Genomic DNA, 14,436 nt, shown 5'->3' with positions numbered 1-14,436 from the left:
GGACAGGTCTGCCTTGTGAGCGGCTGGACTCCAGGACATCCTGGGAACTCTGGGCAGAGGGACTGGACGTGAGGCTCTTCATGAGCAGAAGGCAGCAGACCGGCCCCCCAGGGACCCCACTGACTTGTGCAAGTGACTGTTTTCACCTCTCTTTTTTTCTTCCTACAGGAAGACTGTATCGCTAGGTACAAGTTGCTGGTTGAACTGGTCCAAAAGAAAAAACAAGCTAAAAGCTGAATATTCTGGGAGTTGATGTTCACCTTCATTTTCCAAAATGAATATCTTAAAAATCTTTTGCAGAAATTTGCATTTTTGTACCTCAATATTTCTACGTCATGTGCCTTAGTAAAAAAAAAAAAACCAATAAATAAATAAAAGATGAGTGTTGTGCTATACTATTTAAACAAATACTGTGCCGGGGAAAAAGGATGTGGGTATTTTGCAGATTATTTTATTTCTTATCACTTCCAAGTTTACTTTCTTAGGGAATAAACAGTGCTTTCTAATGATCAGGCAAAAATATATGGTTTTGAAGGAACATGTGAACAAACTAATGTGTAAGAATTCAAACAATGTTTCTCTAAAACACGACCAAAGAACACAGCAGTTCATGTCTCTATTGGGGGTTGAGTAGCAAAGATCAGTTCTTGGGGAGAAAGAAAACCAGGTTGGTATCCAGCTGGTTGGCTAAGAACAATGTGAGGTTCTCTTAGTTAGTTAAATATATCGAGGGAAAAAACTGTCCAGGTGAAGAAAGACATAAGGTAATACTTTCGAAGTTTGAGCTGCTTGACAGAAATGTGTTCCCACCTGAGAGAATTTCCAGACAACAGGCAGGACCATTTTCAGGAAATGATGAAATTGGTACCATTTTTTCGTACCTAAGTTAAAAATCACTATTTTGACTATTTTATACTATTACTTTCTGTCGAAGTCTTTCTGGCTGTATTTGAACTGTCACTGTCAGCTGAGCACTCCTTTTAAATCTTCTGTCATTTGCTCAGGGCGTGGAAATAGTGTGATGAATGCAGCTTGCCTGAACGTGCAAATCATGAAGATAACCAGAACACAGTTAAGGGACGTGATTTGATAAGATATCTTAGAGATGTTTTCTCTAAGGAGTAAAGTGAGGGTACAGTTTCCTGGAGGATAGTTTGGGTGACAGAGGTTCCCACTCTGCAGTGCAAGCTTCTTTCCATACAGAGGACATGGAACCAGGTAAGTCCCCAGCCCTTTCCATGACACGAGGTGACAGAGGCTGCCTTAGGTCTCAGGCCTACACCTGGCTCCAAGCAGATGTTTTAGGGAACTTACACTTCAGACCCAACTCCCTCATCCCAAAAAGAGCAGCGGAGAAGTGAAAACAGCACATTGCAGGCTGAGTAGCCCTCTTCCAAAATTGTGAGACAAGTTTCAGATTTTGCATATTTTTTTTCTGATTTTTGGAATATTTACATATACATAATAAGTTGGCTCAGGGATGGGACCTGAATGTAAACACCACGTTCTTTGTTGTTTGTTTGTTTTTGGAGACAGAGTCTCGCTGTGTCGCCCAGGCTGGAGTGCAGTGGTGCAATCTTGGTACACTGCAACCTCTGCCTCCCAGGTTCAAGTGATCTCCCACCTCGGCCTCCCAAAGTGTTGGGATTACAGACGTCCATTATGTTTGACATACACTTTATGCACACAACCTGAAGGTAATTTTATGCAATATTTTTAATAATTTTGTGCAAGAAACAAAGTTTATTTGCTGAACCATCAGAAAGAGGTATCAGGTGTGGAATTTTCCACTGGTGGCGTCACATCAGCACTCCAAAAATTTGGATCTTGAGAGCATTTCAGATCTTGGATTTGGGATTAGGGATGCTCAGCCTGTGCCAGCCACAGTCTCCGCAGTCTGGTTTGCACAGAACTGCCTGAGTCAGGGAGTCAGTTCCATCAGCCTCAGCCAGCAGGGATAGGGAAGTGGTACCTGTCTGGCCCGGTGGGGACAGGGGACAGGCACAGTCATCTGGCCCCAGCAGTACTCACTGTCCTCTTCCTGTAACAAGTCAAAACCAGGCTAGTCACGAGAATCTGAGTCTTTCCCAGAACTCTGTCCTCCAGCTGGGGGCCATGAGGTGACTGCTGTGCAGTCGCAGTGGCTCTATGTGAGTGACACATCTGAGAGGGAAGCCGGTTCCTGGAGAGGAACAGGGAGAGGGGAGGATCGTCCTGGCCATATGCCGGCCCGGGGGCCCCTCTGATCTCTGAGCCCAGCCTCAGGCCTGTTATACAACCCAGGACACTCTGTGAGTGTTCTGCCATTAAATCGCCCTTTACACTTACAGCAGCCTGAATTGGGTTCCTCTCACACATACCCCAAAGCCCAATTATGAGTTTCCTGGGCTTTCTGCGGGAGAGGCCCCTGGGGGTCCAGAGGTGCTTTAGGAAATTGAGTTGCTGGAAGCCCTCAACTCGCCCTGTCCTCATCTTCTCCAGCTACCTTGAGAGAGTGAGGTGCTAGTGTGGTTTTCTGCTGCCTGTCTCTGCCTGCCAGGAAAGGCGCTGCCCATGGTCTCCCCTCGGGGGACTCTGGGGGCCAAGGAGTCAACTGAAGTAGGATGGGGGGGGGGGGTTTTGTGGGGGAGGCCAGGGCCGGAGGCTGGGCAGAAGGACTCGTGTGGGCTCCCAGCTCTCAGAGCACAGCCCTGTACACAGATGACAGCTGCCACCCCGGGTCACAGCAGGAGAGCGAGGATCCTCGAGAGGGAATGCACTGAATGCGTGTGGGGACGTGGCACATGCACCAGCCACGCGACAGCCCCACCGTGCCCCTTCTCCTCTCCCACTCCCAGACCCGTGTCCTCCTGAGCCACCCTACCCTGCCCACTGAGGAGGCCTCCCCATGCCACGCCCAGCCCCCACAGGTGGCCTGCGCTTGCTTTTCTGTTCTTGCTGTCTTGCTCATGAGAACCAACCCAACCACTCTTTCCTCCTCAGTTTACACCTTTTTTTTTTTTTTTTTTTTTTTTTTTTAAAGCAGCAGCCTCGCTTGGTTGCCCAGGCTAGAGAGCAGTGGCGCAATCATGTCTCACTGCAGCCTCAAACTAACAGGCTCAAGCAATCCTCCTGCCTCAGCCTCCCAAGTAGCTGGGACCACAGCCATGTACCACCACCACCTTGCTAATTTTTTCTGTTTTTATGTAGAGATGGGTCTGGCTCTGTGGTCCGGGCTGGTTTTCCCTTTTTGAGGGAAGAAAAGTTGTCTGTGGGACATGAATGTTGTGTGTGCTATTTTTTCCTTGTTAAATGAGACCTGAGAAAACGTGAACCTGGAATGTCCCGGGTGGGAGGGCAAACCGCAGTCCACCCCGGGCCCAGGGTCCTGGGCTGCTCGCCGGCCACCAAGTCCTGGAGCCTCTCCAGGGGGATCGCCTCTGGGGCCTGCAGTGCGTCCTTGTGAACATCCTCAGCAGGGCATAACTTAGTCTCCTGAGGGTGAAGCTGGTACGGAGAACAGCCCAGGGCTACCCTGAGGTGCAGTGGGCCCCAGCGCTGCCTCCAGGCCTCCACTTCTGGGGACCCCACGGCTCCAGCTTCTCGGCAGCCCCCCCACCTCTCGCCCCCATGGCCATGTCCATTTGCTCATGTTGCGGGGAGTGAGACCTGGTTGGAGGTGGAGAACGCTGGCTCTCCCACTGTCCATGGAGCTGGGTGACATCAGGTGTGTTGTTTTACTACTGTGCCTCAGTTCCTCATCTGGGAAAAGAGAGAATAATGGCAGCTGCCGCTTAGGTTGTTAGGATGATAGAGTGAGATAATCTGTGTGAACTCTTTCTAACGCAGTGCCTGGCTTGGCAGAAACAATGTTATTTCTGACAGCCTGGCTTCCTGTCACCACCGTCTTCTGCGTGGCGATGGCCACAGCAGGGCTGATGGGGCAGGGCCAAGCTCCTTCCATCTCCTGCCCATGGGGGCGGGAATCCCAGCCCGGGGCCTAGGGGCCTGGGTCACTGTGCACTCCCGGGGACCTGCAACAGGCCTGCAAAATCATTCCATCTTGGATGTGTACTTTTCTGGGGAGAGGGTCCACATCTTTCACTGGGTGCCCCAAGGGCCTCTCACCCAAAAAGGCTCACAGCCTGTGCGGTGACGTTTCTCCTGACATGGCCCCAGGAGGGCCCGTGTGGTGTGCAGGAGAACCTTAGACTGGGCCTCAGGCAGAAAGGGCTCAAAGTCCCGGGTCTACTGCTGATGACCAGGGCCTGGGCAAGTGATATTCGCCCCTCTCTGGGGCTCGTTTCCTGTCCACAGAATGCAGTTGCTAATACCTGAGGGGCAGCGAGCCGCTCTGGGAAAGCCCTTCACGCTCAGGGCCCCTCTCGGCTCTGCCCCCATCTGTGCTCCTCCCCTTGCCACTAAGTGGGGACGTTTCTTCCCTAGGGCTGACCTCAGCCTGGTCTCCTCTTCCTCAGGTGTAGTTTAGGGAAAGGGCAGAGTTTCGATCAGAAGACCCACGTCTGAGTCGTAGGTGAAGACCATGGGGAAGGAGCAGGGACCAAGGCCACGGAGAGGGCTGTGGTTCTGAGGGCTGCGGTGGGGGGAAGGGAGGGGATGGGGGAGGAGTGGAGGGAGGGAGGGAGGGAGGCCGTCTGCAGCCCCCACCCCGCTCAGCCCCACAGAGCGCAGAGCAGCAGGGTACTCCCAGGCATGACACCAGGCACGGGGGCTCTGCCCTCATCTTCCTGGACACCCGAGTCTCTTACCCTTTAGTGGTTTAAATTTTCCTCTCCCCACCGGGGCAGAAATGTCAGCGTTACCATTTCCTCAAACTGTTTATCGCGCCACTCTTCAAAGCACACTCACCTGTCGTCTTATTTACCCCTAATGGGGGTTCTGCGCCCGCCCCCCACAGGGGGTCAGGAATGTTTGGGATGTGCAGCCAAGCCACGTTCTTCCCCAGGTGTGCAAGAGCTCCCCGTGCACGGCCTTAGAATGCCCTATTAGGAAAAGTTGGGGTGGGAAGGAGGTTTTTTTCATCAGTGGACCAGCTTACTTAGATTTTCACCAAATTATCCGATTCATCTGCAGAATTTGCTTTGGGAACTGCCTGGGAGTTTGTCTTCAATTGGTCCGCACGTGCTTGGCAAACACCCTGAGTTGCAGACTGTGGGTTTAGTCTTCCACTGGAGTGTTCTCAAATTCCCTTCGCAGTTTTAGAATAAGACCGTAATAAGCTTTCCACTGTCAATGTCTTCAGACACTTTAAAAAATGCCTCCTGCTGCAGGGCTGCTTCTTGATATATGCCCGTCACACTCCCCCAAACTCCTCTCCAAGTAGAGAACTAAAGCTCTATCAAGTATTTCATCCCAACTTCATTTTCTAGGGTATTTGTTGTTGTTCATTTTGGCAGTTAGGCTTGTTCCTACAGTTTAAATGGCATGGTTTAAATCACGTTCTGTGCATACAGGGAGGCCATGTGTTCCCTGGGGCCCAGGACACCCAGCCTAGGCGCTACAGGATGTGGCCTTCCTGTCTTATGGGGCATTGCTAACAAGTGGCCAATCCCAAATGCCTGCAGATTTTCAGAGGGGCGCTGAACTCCCCAGAGAGGAAGGACAGCTCAGAGATGTCCATTGTCTTGCTTTGGTTTAGAACGCCCCAGGGTAGAGGTGAGTCCTGGTCCTGCCCCAGCCCTCGTGAAGACCCACCTGCCTCAGAGAATGGCTGAGCCCCAGAGACACCTGAGTCAGGACCCAGCCTGGCAGGATCTCCTACAACTACGTGCACCGGCACCTGCGCTGCAGGTCTGCCGCCCCTAGCCACGTACCAGCACCTGAGCTCAGGCCTTTAAGACCAGGAGTTGGCTCTGCAGGCTGAGGAGAGGTGAGACTTTGGTGTGGGGGCCTGCGTGACTGCAACTGGACAAGGTTAGTCATTTGGTGAAACCGTGTTGGTATTTTCTAAAACAAATCCGACTTCCAAATACTGGGCTGAAACATGAATGGTGTTTCTCTCGGGTCTGGGGACTCCCTTTGTAACCACACTCCAGGCCAGGCCCGAGTCTGAGACGCGGAGTGGGAGCCAGGCCAGGGTGGCCTCTTGCCCTCACAGCCTTGTCAGGAACGGTCCCAAACCAAGAGTGTCCCTGGGTCATCTGTGGGTCATACAGTATACCGCTTACAAAATGAAATCGACAGATTTGGGGGTAACAGTAGGGTCGCCATGTGATTTACTGTGGCCTAAGTCATAAAGGAAAATGAGCCATGTTGGTCATGTTTGCTTTTGTTATTACTCAAAAAGAAATATCTTGTAAAATGTAAGATAAAATGTCTCATTGCTTATACTGTCATTTTGGTTCCAATCTTGGTTTCACAAAGTTAGATATCACTGCAGTTGAACAGTAGATGTCTTGACATATTTGACCTCAACTGTTTTCCCTTCAGAGGCTTGGCTTAAAAAATCACTATTGGAAATTTGCTGTTTGGATACAATTATGTCTGTCCTGTTCTGTTAAAAACTAGAATTTAAAAATTGGATGTGGGCCCAGTGCAGTGGCTCACACCTGTGATCAGCGCTTTGGGAGGCCAAGGCAGGATTGGTTGAGAGCAGCCTGGGCAACATGAACCCTGTCTCTACAAAAAAAAAAGCCAAATGCGGTGGCACATGCCTGTAGCCCCAGCTGCCTAGGAGACTGGGGTGGGAGGATCACTGGAGCCCAGGAGTTTGAGGTTGCACAGAGCTATGATCGCACCACTGCCATCTAGCCTGGCTGACAGAGTGAGACCCTGTTTCGTGGGGCGGGGAAATAATGGGTCCTGGGTAGAGAATCCCTGCATGAAGGTGCTGATGTCCAGGTGATTCTACTGGCCAGCCAGGAAGAACCACTGCATGAGGCCAAGAGCTTGCAAAGCAAATGGGACCCTGTTTTGTTCAACAATTCCAATGTACGCGGGCAACTTAGCTGCAGAGAGCACCTGACCTTACCTGCTCTGGAAGAGCCCCGGGGAACCAGCAAGGTGGCAGCGCTGCCAAGATGGAATCCCCTAATTCATCCATCTGCTTGTTACGGGAGCCAAGTGAGAAACCCCCAGATGCAACCATCAGTGTTTGAAGGAAAACAAACCTGATCGGCACAAAGTGAAATGTCATGCTTTAATTTTAAACTTTGGAAGGTGCTAGCAAAATGAAGATAACGCTGTTGAGTTTGCTGCAAACCATGAGGTAACTTCTTTTTCATTGGTTGCAGTGGACTGAATGTGTCTCCCCTCACCAAGGTCATGTGTCCAAACCCAAACCTTGAAGGAGATGGGATCAGGAGGTGGGGCCTTTGGAGGTGATTAGGTCAAGAGGGTGGAGCCCTCACTAATGGGAGGCCAGAGAGCAGAGTTGCCCCCTTCCCTGTGAGTCAGCCTTCTGCCTCTGGAACAGAGCTTCACTGACTTGGAGAAATACATTTGTTGTATGTAAGTCACCCAGACTACAGCATTTATTAAATTATTTCATCGAGACCGGGTCCTGGTCTTACCCAGGCTGGGGTGCAGTGGAGTGATCATAGCTGCAGCCTCAAACTCCTGACCTCAAGTGAGCCTCCTGCCTTGGCCTCCCAAAGTCCTGGGATTACAGACTTGAGCCTCCACACCCAGCCCGATTATGGCACTTTGTTAAAGCAAGCTGAACTGACACTGGCTTGATACCACCTCAGTGTACAATCAAGTATTTAAGGGCACGCATTGGGAGCCTTAGACACTGTCTCCTACCTATTAGCCCCTCTTCCTACCGCCAAAGCTGCTCCTGTTCATGTCACCACATACCTGAGTACCACGTCCAAAAGGTGATTTCAGGCTTGACCTTACCCCTTTAATCCTGAAGGCGGTGTGTGACATCTTCCAGCTTTTTGCAGCTTCACATTCTGGAGTGAAATGGATATAAATCAAACCAAGAGTTCCCCTGGCTCCTCCTCAGATTCCTCTCCAGATGTTTGATCTTTTGCTTTGGTAGTCTTGGTGTCCCCAAAGTCTTCTTCCTTGTCCTCGCCCTTCTCCATCCCATTGACTTCAACTGCCCCCCTCTGTTAGGGGTCTGGTGAGGGCCAACTTTATGGTTCCAGCGCCCTTTGCTCTAATCCTCCCCTGGCATACCTGGCAGAATCCTCCACTCTATCCAGGGAGCTATGGTGCTTCCTTGATGTCCAAAAGAGCCAGAGCAGAGGTATGGCAAACGGCCGGTGTGGTCTCCTCTCCAGTCAGCTGGAGGGTACGAGTACCTCCCACGGAGTTGAGAAAGCAGCTTTTCTGGAGCTAGGGCCTTAGAAAAGGTGAATTCCTTTGCCCTGAAAGCCTCCAGGGGGGTTGAAACATCCCCAGCTTTTTTTTTTTTTGCGGGGGGGAGGGGATTCCAACTTGTCTCTGTTCTCCAGTCCTCTCACACCATCTCACCTGAATTCTCCAAACCAGTTCAATTCACAGGTCCACCGAGGGGTCTCTGGTTTCTTCCCTAGTTCCTTTCCAGTCTGCAGCCAGGCTAAGGCTCTCACACCCCCACACCCCTTGGAAAGACTACAAATGAATGCAGAGCTAGGGACAGCTCAAACTCCGGCCATAGCCATGTCCAGGCCTTTATGATTCTAGTTACCAGTGATGCCTGGGAAAGGCATAGGGGTATCAGGGACATGGCATGTTCGAGAACAGCATGGCTGGGTTTTGCTGGGGTACACAGCAAGGGGTGGAATTGTGCTGGGAGCCAGCACTGGATGGATGAGCCGAGCCCACACCCTGAGAGGCCTCAGTCTTGAAGAGGTGTCCCAGCCTCCACCACTCCTTAGTGAACTCGGAGTCGGGAGGGGCTCTAAGAGCATCATGGGGCGCTGCCACTTTACCTGCCTCAGATCATTCTTGTTCTTAATTGCACCAATTCACATTTTGGCAGCTATGTGACTCTGTACCCTCCTAAGCCTCAACTTCCTAATTTGCAAAATGGGGGAAACAAAACAGCCCTCACAGGGTTGTGTGAAGTGGAGGTGTGAGGTAAGGCGGGTGAAGGGCTTGACATGACGTCTGGGTCAGCACCCATGGCAACACCCGCTGCCAACTGCCCACACTCAAAGGACATGTCTCTGCCATCTGAAAGTAGACAAGGGTGGCGGCCACACTGATGGCTCACCTGGAGGGTGGGGCGCTGGAGTTCTCACCAACCAAAGGCCTAGCTCTGGTTGTACCTGAAGTAAACCAGATGTACCAAGAGTTGTGAACAAAACCTGAAAATTCAACCTCATGGAATTTGGGAGCTTCCAACAAAAAGCAGGCCAGAGAAGAGGCAGTGAGTTCATCTAGAATATTTGGACCCAGATCTAGAAATAACGCACTTGTCTCCTAGTATCCACCTTCTCCCATCTGCCTTTCCCCTGAATTTACCCACTCTGCACCTTGCTGCTAGCCAATCCCCCTACCTTTTTTTATTCGAGATGAAGTTTTGCTGTTGTTGCCTAGGCGGGAGAGCAATGCACAATCTCAGCTCACCACAGCCTCCACTTCCCGGGTTCAAGTGATTCTCCTGCCTCAGCCTCCCAAGTAGCTGGGAGTACAGGCATGTGCCACCATGCCTGATTTTGTATTTTTAGTCGAGACGGGGTGTCTTGATATTGGCCTCGAACTCCCGACCTCAGGTGATCCACACACCTCAGCCTCCCAAAGTGCTGGGATTACAGGTGTGAGTAATCGTGCCCAACCAGTTGCTAGCTGCCCCCGCCCCACCCCTTTAAGAGATGAGGTCTCTGTCACCCTGGCTGGAGTGTGGTGGCATGATCACTGCCACCGTGACCTGCTGGACTTACATGATCCTCCCACCTAGGCCTCCTGAATAGCTCAGACTACAGGTGTATACCCCATGCCTGGCTAACTTTGTTTTGTAGAGAGGGTGCCTCACTGCCCTATCCACATGCTGCTTGCTGGCTTAATGTGCATTTACAATCTTTTGTGGCCACAGAACTACAGAAACCACACTCCAGCACAGCACCAATCATCTTTCTTGCAAACCCACAGCCGCCTTCCAGCCTCATTTCCTGTGCCCACCTGATCCCTTGTGACTAGCGCTGGTCCTTCCCAACCCTGCCCTTTATGCTGCCGCTACTCCAATCCCCTGAGACCCCCTTCCCCTAAAAGACAAGCTCTAAACAACATTTAGAGCTCATGCTGCGACAACCATGCCAGTGGGAAACTGCCCATCTGGCCCAGAAAATGACTAATTTAAAAAACACAAAATTTGATTTCTAAGATCTTTCCTGTCACTTTTTATTTAAGTGACAAAAGCAGGCCGTAACTTTGAACACTCAACCATGTAGGAAAAGAAAATATTAAAATTACAGATGTATCATATTTTATAAAAAGTGAAAGGCCGGGCACAGTAGGTCACACCTGTAATCCCAGCACTTTGGGAGGCCAAGGCAGGCGGATCACCTGAGGTCAGGAGTTCAAGACCAGCCTGGCCAACATGGTGAAACCCCATCTCTACTAAAAATACAAAAATTACCCAGGCGTGGTGGTTGCCTGTAATCCCAGTTACTTGGGAGGCTGAGGCAGGCGAATTGCTTAAACCCGGAAAGTGGAGGTCACAGTGAGCTGAGATTGTGTCATTGCACTCTAGCCAGTGTGACAGTGAGACTCAGTCTCAAAAAAAAAAAAAAGTGACAGGACTTTTTTTTTTTTTTCTGGTTTCGAATTTTTTAAAAAGTAGTCATGCTAATTTTTATTACTTAAATAGGTTAATGCTAACACCTAAAAGTGTCACCAGTGCCCTGAGGTGGATGTGGATCACACACTTGGAAAATGGGCACTTTGTCTACTCCACATGTGACTGTGGACCTCCAGACCTTGATGCAGCCAGGGATCTGAGGCTGAGATATGTCAGACAGCTAGAAGGGACATGTGTGCCCGTTTGTTTACCTCAATGGGGAATCTGTCCCTTAAGAAAGACCTGCCAAACTTGAACTGTGACCTAAGTCACAGTCAAACGAAACTTACATTTTTACATAAATTTTTACTGAATTGCAAAAATTAGTAAGTGGTGCTTAAAGGACATTTCTTTTGTTGCAAATAACAAATTGGGGAATGGAAAAACAATTGACATGCATTTTAACAAATTATTTTAAAAATGACTTCCAAATTATAAAAGTTCACCCCTATTTCATTCTGAAAAGCCTAGTTTATATGAAAAGATGGTATCATTGATGTTTTATTTTCAACAAGTAAAACTAAGATGAACAGTATTTGTCTGAGATTTCTACTTGGAAGGACATGACCCAGAGAGCCAGGCACGTTGGCTCTTAACTGTAGTGCCAGCTACTCAGGAGGCTGAGGCAGGAGGATTGCTTGAGCCCAGGAGTTTGAGGCTGCAGTGAGCTATGATCTTGCCACTGCACTCCAGCCCAGCGACAGAGTGAGACCATCTCTTTTAAAACCTAAGTACATAATCCACTTATGAAAGCAAAATTACATTTCATTGTAAGGTGGTACCTCCCTTGCAAATTCCAAGGGTCTCTCCCGCCTATTGGGAGGATTATGGGATCATCTTTCCCTTCTGCTTGGTAGACAGCATAAGACAACGACTTGGCTTTTCTGTCTTGGCCCAGTGCTTGATCTTGACCCACAACGTGGACTGCACAACCACAGGACTAAAGCACAGAAGTGCAGATGGCAACCAGTCAGTGTCGACCTTCTTCAGGGCTCAGGGCCACCAGCAGGGCAGTAGCTCTTCAGAGCCCTTCCCAGGACACAAGGCGCACATGCGAACCAGCAGCTGCCAGGGCCTTGCAGGGCAGCAATGCAGGATGACGAGGTCAATGTCCTGGAGCCTCCAGGAAGCCAGAAAGCTACAGAAGTGGACGCTTACAAACACGCAGCTAAGGCAAAGGACACGTGTTAAACTAAACTCGCAGGAATTGATGGATGAGTCACCTGTCACTCTAGAGGGAAGGTAATCCTTCACCTTGGGAGACAGATGAATTTCTAGAATCGTAATTTTTTCATGTGCATAAAAAAAAAATCTCCAAGAACCCAAAACTTGCTCCTTAATAAAGTTTATAGCCTAGGACCAGTTTTTCTTGTTCATTTGCCTCTTAATTACCAGGAGCACTTGACACAGATCAGTATGTTTGGATTCAATTAAGTCTGGGATAAAGTCTGAGCATTTATATTTTTGAAAAGCACCACAGGTGATTCTGATGCTTACCAAGCCCACTAAATAGATTGGGCTTCTCTTTCATGGAATGCCTCTAGTTAAAGCTAACTGTGTAAGTAACAGGAATCGAATCTCTACCAAGTGTGAGTACTGCTTTATCAACGGGCTCTAATTAATTATCTTATCTGGACTTTGTTTTCCTTTTATCTCCACCGAGGCTATTTCCCTCTTCACTCTCCCTCTCATCTGAGGATGATCCAAGATCTCTGAGCCCAAGGTGGGTTTGTACTGCACACTGCTTTACAGAATGCCTTGCACATCGTATAGCATTTGCTCATGAGAGTTTCCATTAACTCCGGGGCAATATACCAGTGCTCCAAACACAAAACACAGGCCAAGACTCCCTGAGGAAGCAGCATGGATGTACCCCCTCCATCCTCTCCAAATGAGAATGGCACGGAGTTATAAACATTATTAAATTTTATTAACAAAACTTTGTACACTTTAATACATGTGGAATTTTACATCTAGGTAAAATAACAACACATTCAAAATTTACCATTTATACAAACTGTTACAGAATAACAACCAGTGGGTTAAATAAGTAAAATAAACCACACTGATTTTTTAAATTATCTACAAAATACTTGACTTTAAAATTCCCCTGAACATATAAAAATAAATTAATTTTACTTTTCAATTAAATCTACCAATTAGAAATATTACAAATCAAAATATCAATGTTATCTTATGAATTTTTCACAATACAAAACAGATTCACAAAACTTTATTTACAGAAATGAGGTAAGAACTGTGCAATGTTTAACCAAGAGACATATTGCAGAATTAACATGTTCTTCCAGCTAAGTACACAGTGGAGGTCTAATTACAGCTGGGTCTTTTCCACTAATAATTCACACACCAAAGAACAGTTTGGTGATTACATCCCCCATGGTGGATCACTCTGCGGTACTGTCACATCAAAAGTGTGGCTCCCCAAAGTGGAAGGGCTGTCATACAGGTTTCCCCTGTTTTCAGGAACTCTAGTGGTGAGCTTTTGTTTTAATGGTCAGTAATGGGAAGTGGTTAAAATAAAACAACTCTCTATTCTTACCAAATCCACTCCTTTTCTTGTGACTCATTAGTGGATAAATACCCAGGTAATAGTTTTGCCTGAGCTATCTACAGTGGCACAGAAAGTTCTGAATAAAGGCGGAAGCATGGGAAGGCTGCAGGTGTGAAGGGATAATTCCTGCTGCTCGGAGGACTGACTGTCCCACCCTGCTGTCTAGAGCCCTTGCAGCACAATGGAGGCACTTGATCAAGGGCAAACCCCACCAGCACTTTCCAGAGTGGCCCCTTTCTGAAAGAAGTATTTCGCTTTGAATTGATCTGGTTCCCCCAGCAGCCTCAGAACTCAGTTAACTCAAGGTTTCTTTAAAATATGAGTAGCTCTTAACACTAAAGAAAGCAATTCTCAAAAGAAAATTACCTTTAGCAGATGCAGACATTACCATCCTAACTTGATTACCAAAACTGGCTAAATCCCATTAGAAAGGAAATATTTTTTAACAAAGATTGCCAAGTCCCAGGTGATGCGCTATATATTTGTAATATTGAATCAATGGAACTCCAGAAGAAATTAGTTCCTTGGAATTTGACTTAGAGCAAGCATACTGTAACCCAAACAAAAGAGCGTATTTCAACTTGTACAATAAAATCAAGTAGTTTGTAAATGGAATAAGTATTTAGTTTTGCTATTTGTATCTCCAATTTATAAACCTAGTTGTGTACCAACTATATTCTTGAGTTGATAAACATATTGCATGTAAATTATATCACTTTAAAAACGTATTAAATTTTCTTTCCATGTTCAAAAAATTGGGGTAAGGGGTAGGGGCATGGGAATTCCATTTCAGTGCAACAAAGCAACAAGAAAACTAATCAAAGCCTTACAAGAATGTCCTTGCGGCAATTAATCCTTTGTTGTGCATTAAGTTTCTTGTTGCGTTTCTTCATAGCTGTAGTAAAAGGACTGCAAAGGCAGCCAGATGAAGTGCTAGAACAGCAGGACAGGCAATTTCTAGATGTTTCTCAGGTGTCAACTTTTCTCTTGAGCTACAGGCCCGGTTTTATCACTAAGTCTCTGCAGTTAAACAAAAGAGCAGATGCGTTAGCTAAATCAACTTTTGATAATATCCTCCCAATTTGAAACTGAGATAAAATGTGGTATAGAAAGTTATTCCTTTTTTTCTTTTAAGTTGGCAAGGCTACTTGCA

The 14,436-nt window shown here is 47.9% G+C and overlaps 2 protein-coding genes across 53 annotated transcripts in view; one reads left to right on the top strand and one right to left on the bottom strand.

Moving 5' to 3' along the window:
- Window positions 1–391, top strand: part of DNAJC1 (DnaJ heat shock protein family (Hsp40) member C1) — a 239,673-nt gene extending 239,282 nt beyond the window's left edge. For all 4 annotated transcript variants that reach the window (XM_074001181.1, XM_005564782.5, XM_074001182.1 and 1 more), the window contains one exon: window positions 169–391. In XM_074001181.1, coding sequence (XP_073857282.1) covers window positions 169–237 — 69 coding nt within the window. In that variant the 3' untranslated portion in view covers window positions 238–391. The remainder of the gene's footprint in view (window positions 1–168) is intronic.
- Window positions 392–12,619: 12,228 nt separating this feature from the next.
- LOC101866062 (protein AF-10) overlaps window positions 12,620–14,436 on the bottom strand; it is a 228,512-nt gene continuing 226,695 nt past the window's right edge. For all 49 annotated transcript variants that reach the window (XR_012417533.1, XR_012417524.1, XR_006700806.2 and 46 more), the window contains one exon: window positions 12,620–14,303. Coding sequence is in view for 39 of the 49 variants with exons in the window: in XM_074001160.1 (XP_073857261.1) it covers window positions 14,259–14,303 (45 nt within the window). In the remaining 10 variants the exon portion in view is untranslated. The remainder of the gene's footprint in view (window positions 14,304–14,436) is intronic.

The sequence above is a fragment of the Macaca fascicularis genome, chromosome 9, assembly GCF_037993035.2.
Source record: "Macaca fascicularis isolate 582-1 chromosome 9, T2T-MFA8v1.1".
Taxonomy (NCBI): Eukaryota; Metazoa; Chordata; class Mammalia; order Primates; family Cercopithecidae; genus Macaca; species Macaca fascicularis.
The sequence above is the reverse complement of the archived record's forward strand: the minus strand, read 5'-3'. Positions and strand labels throughout refer to the sequence as shown.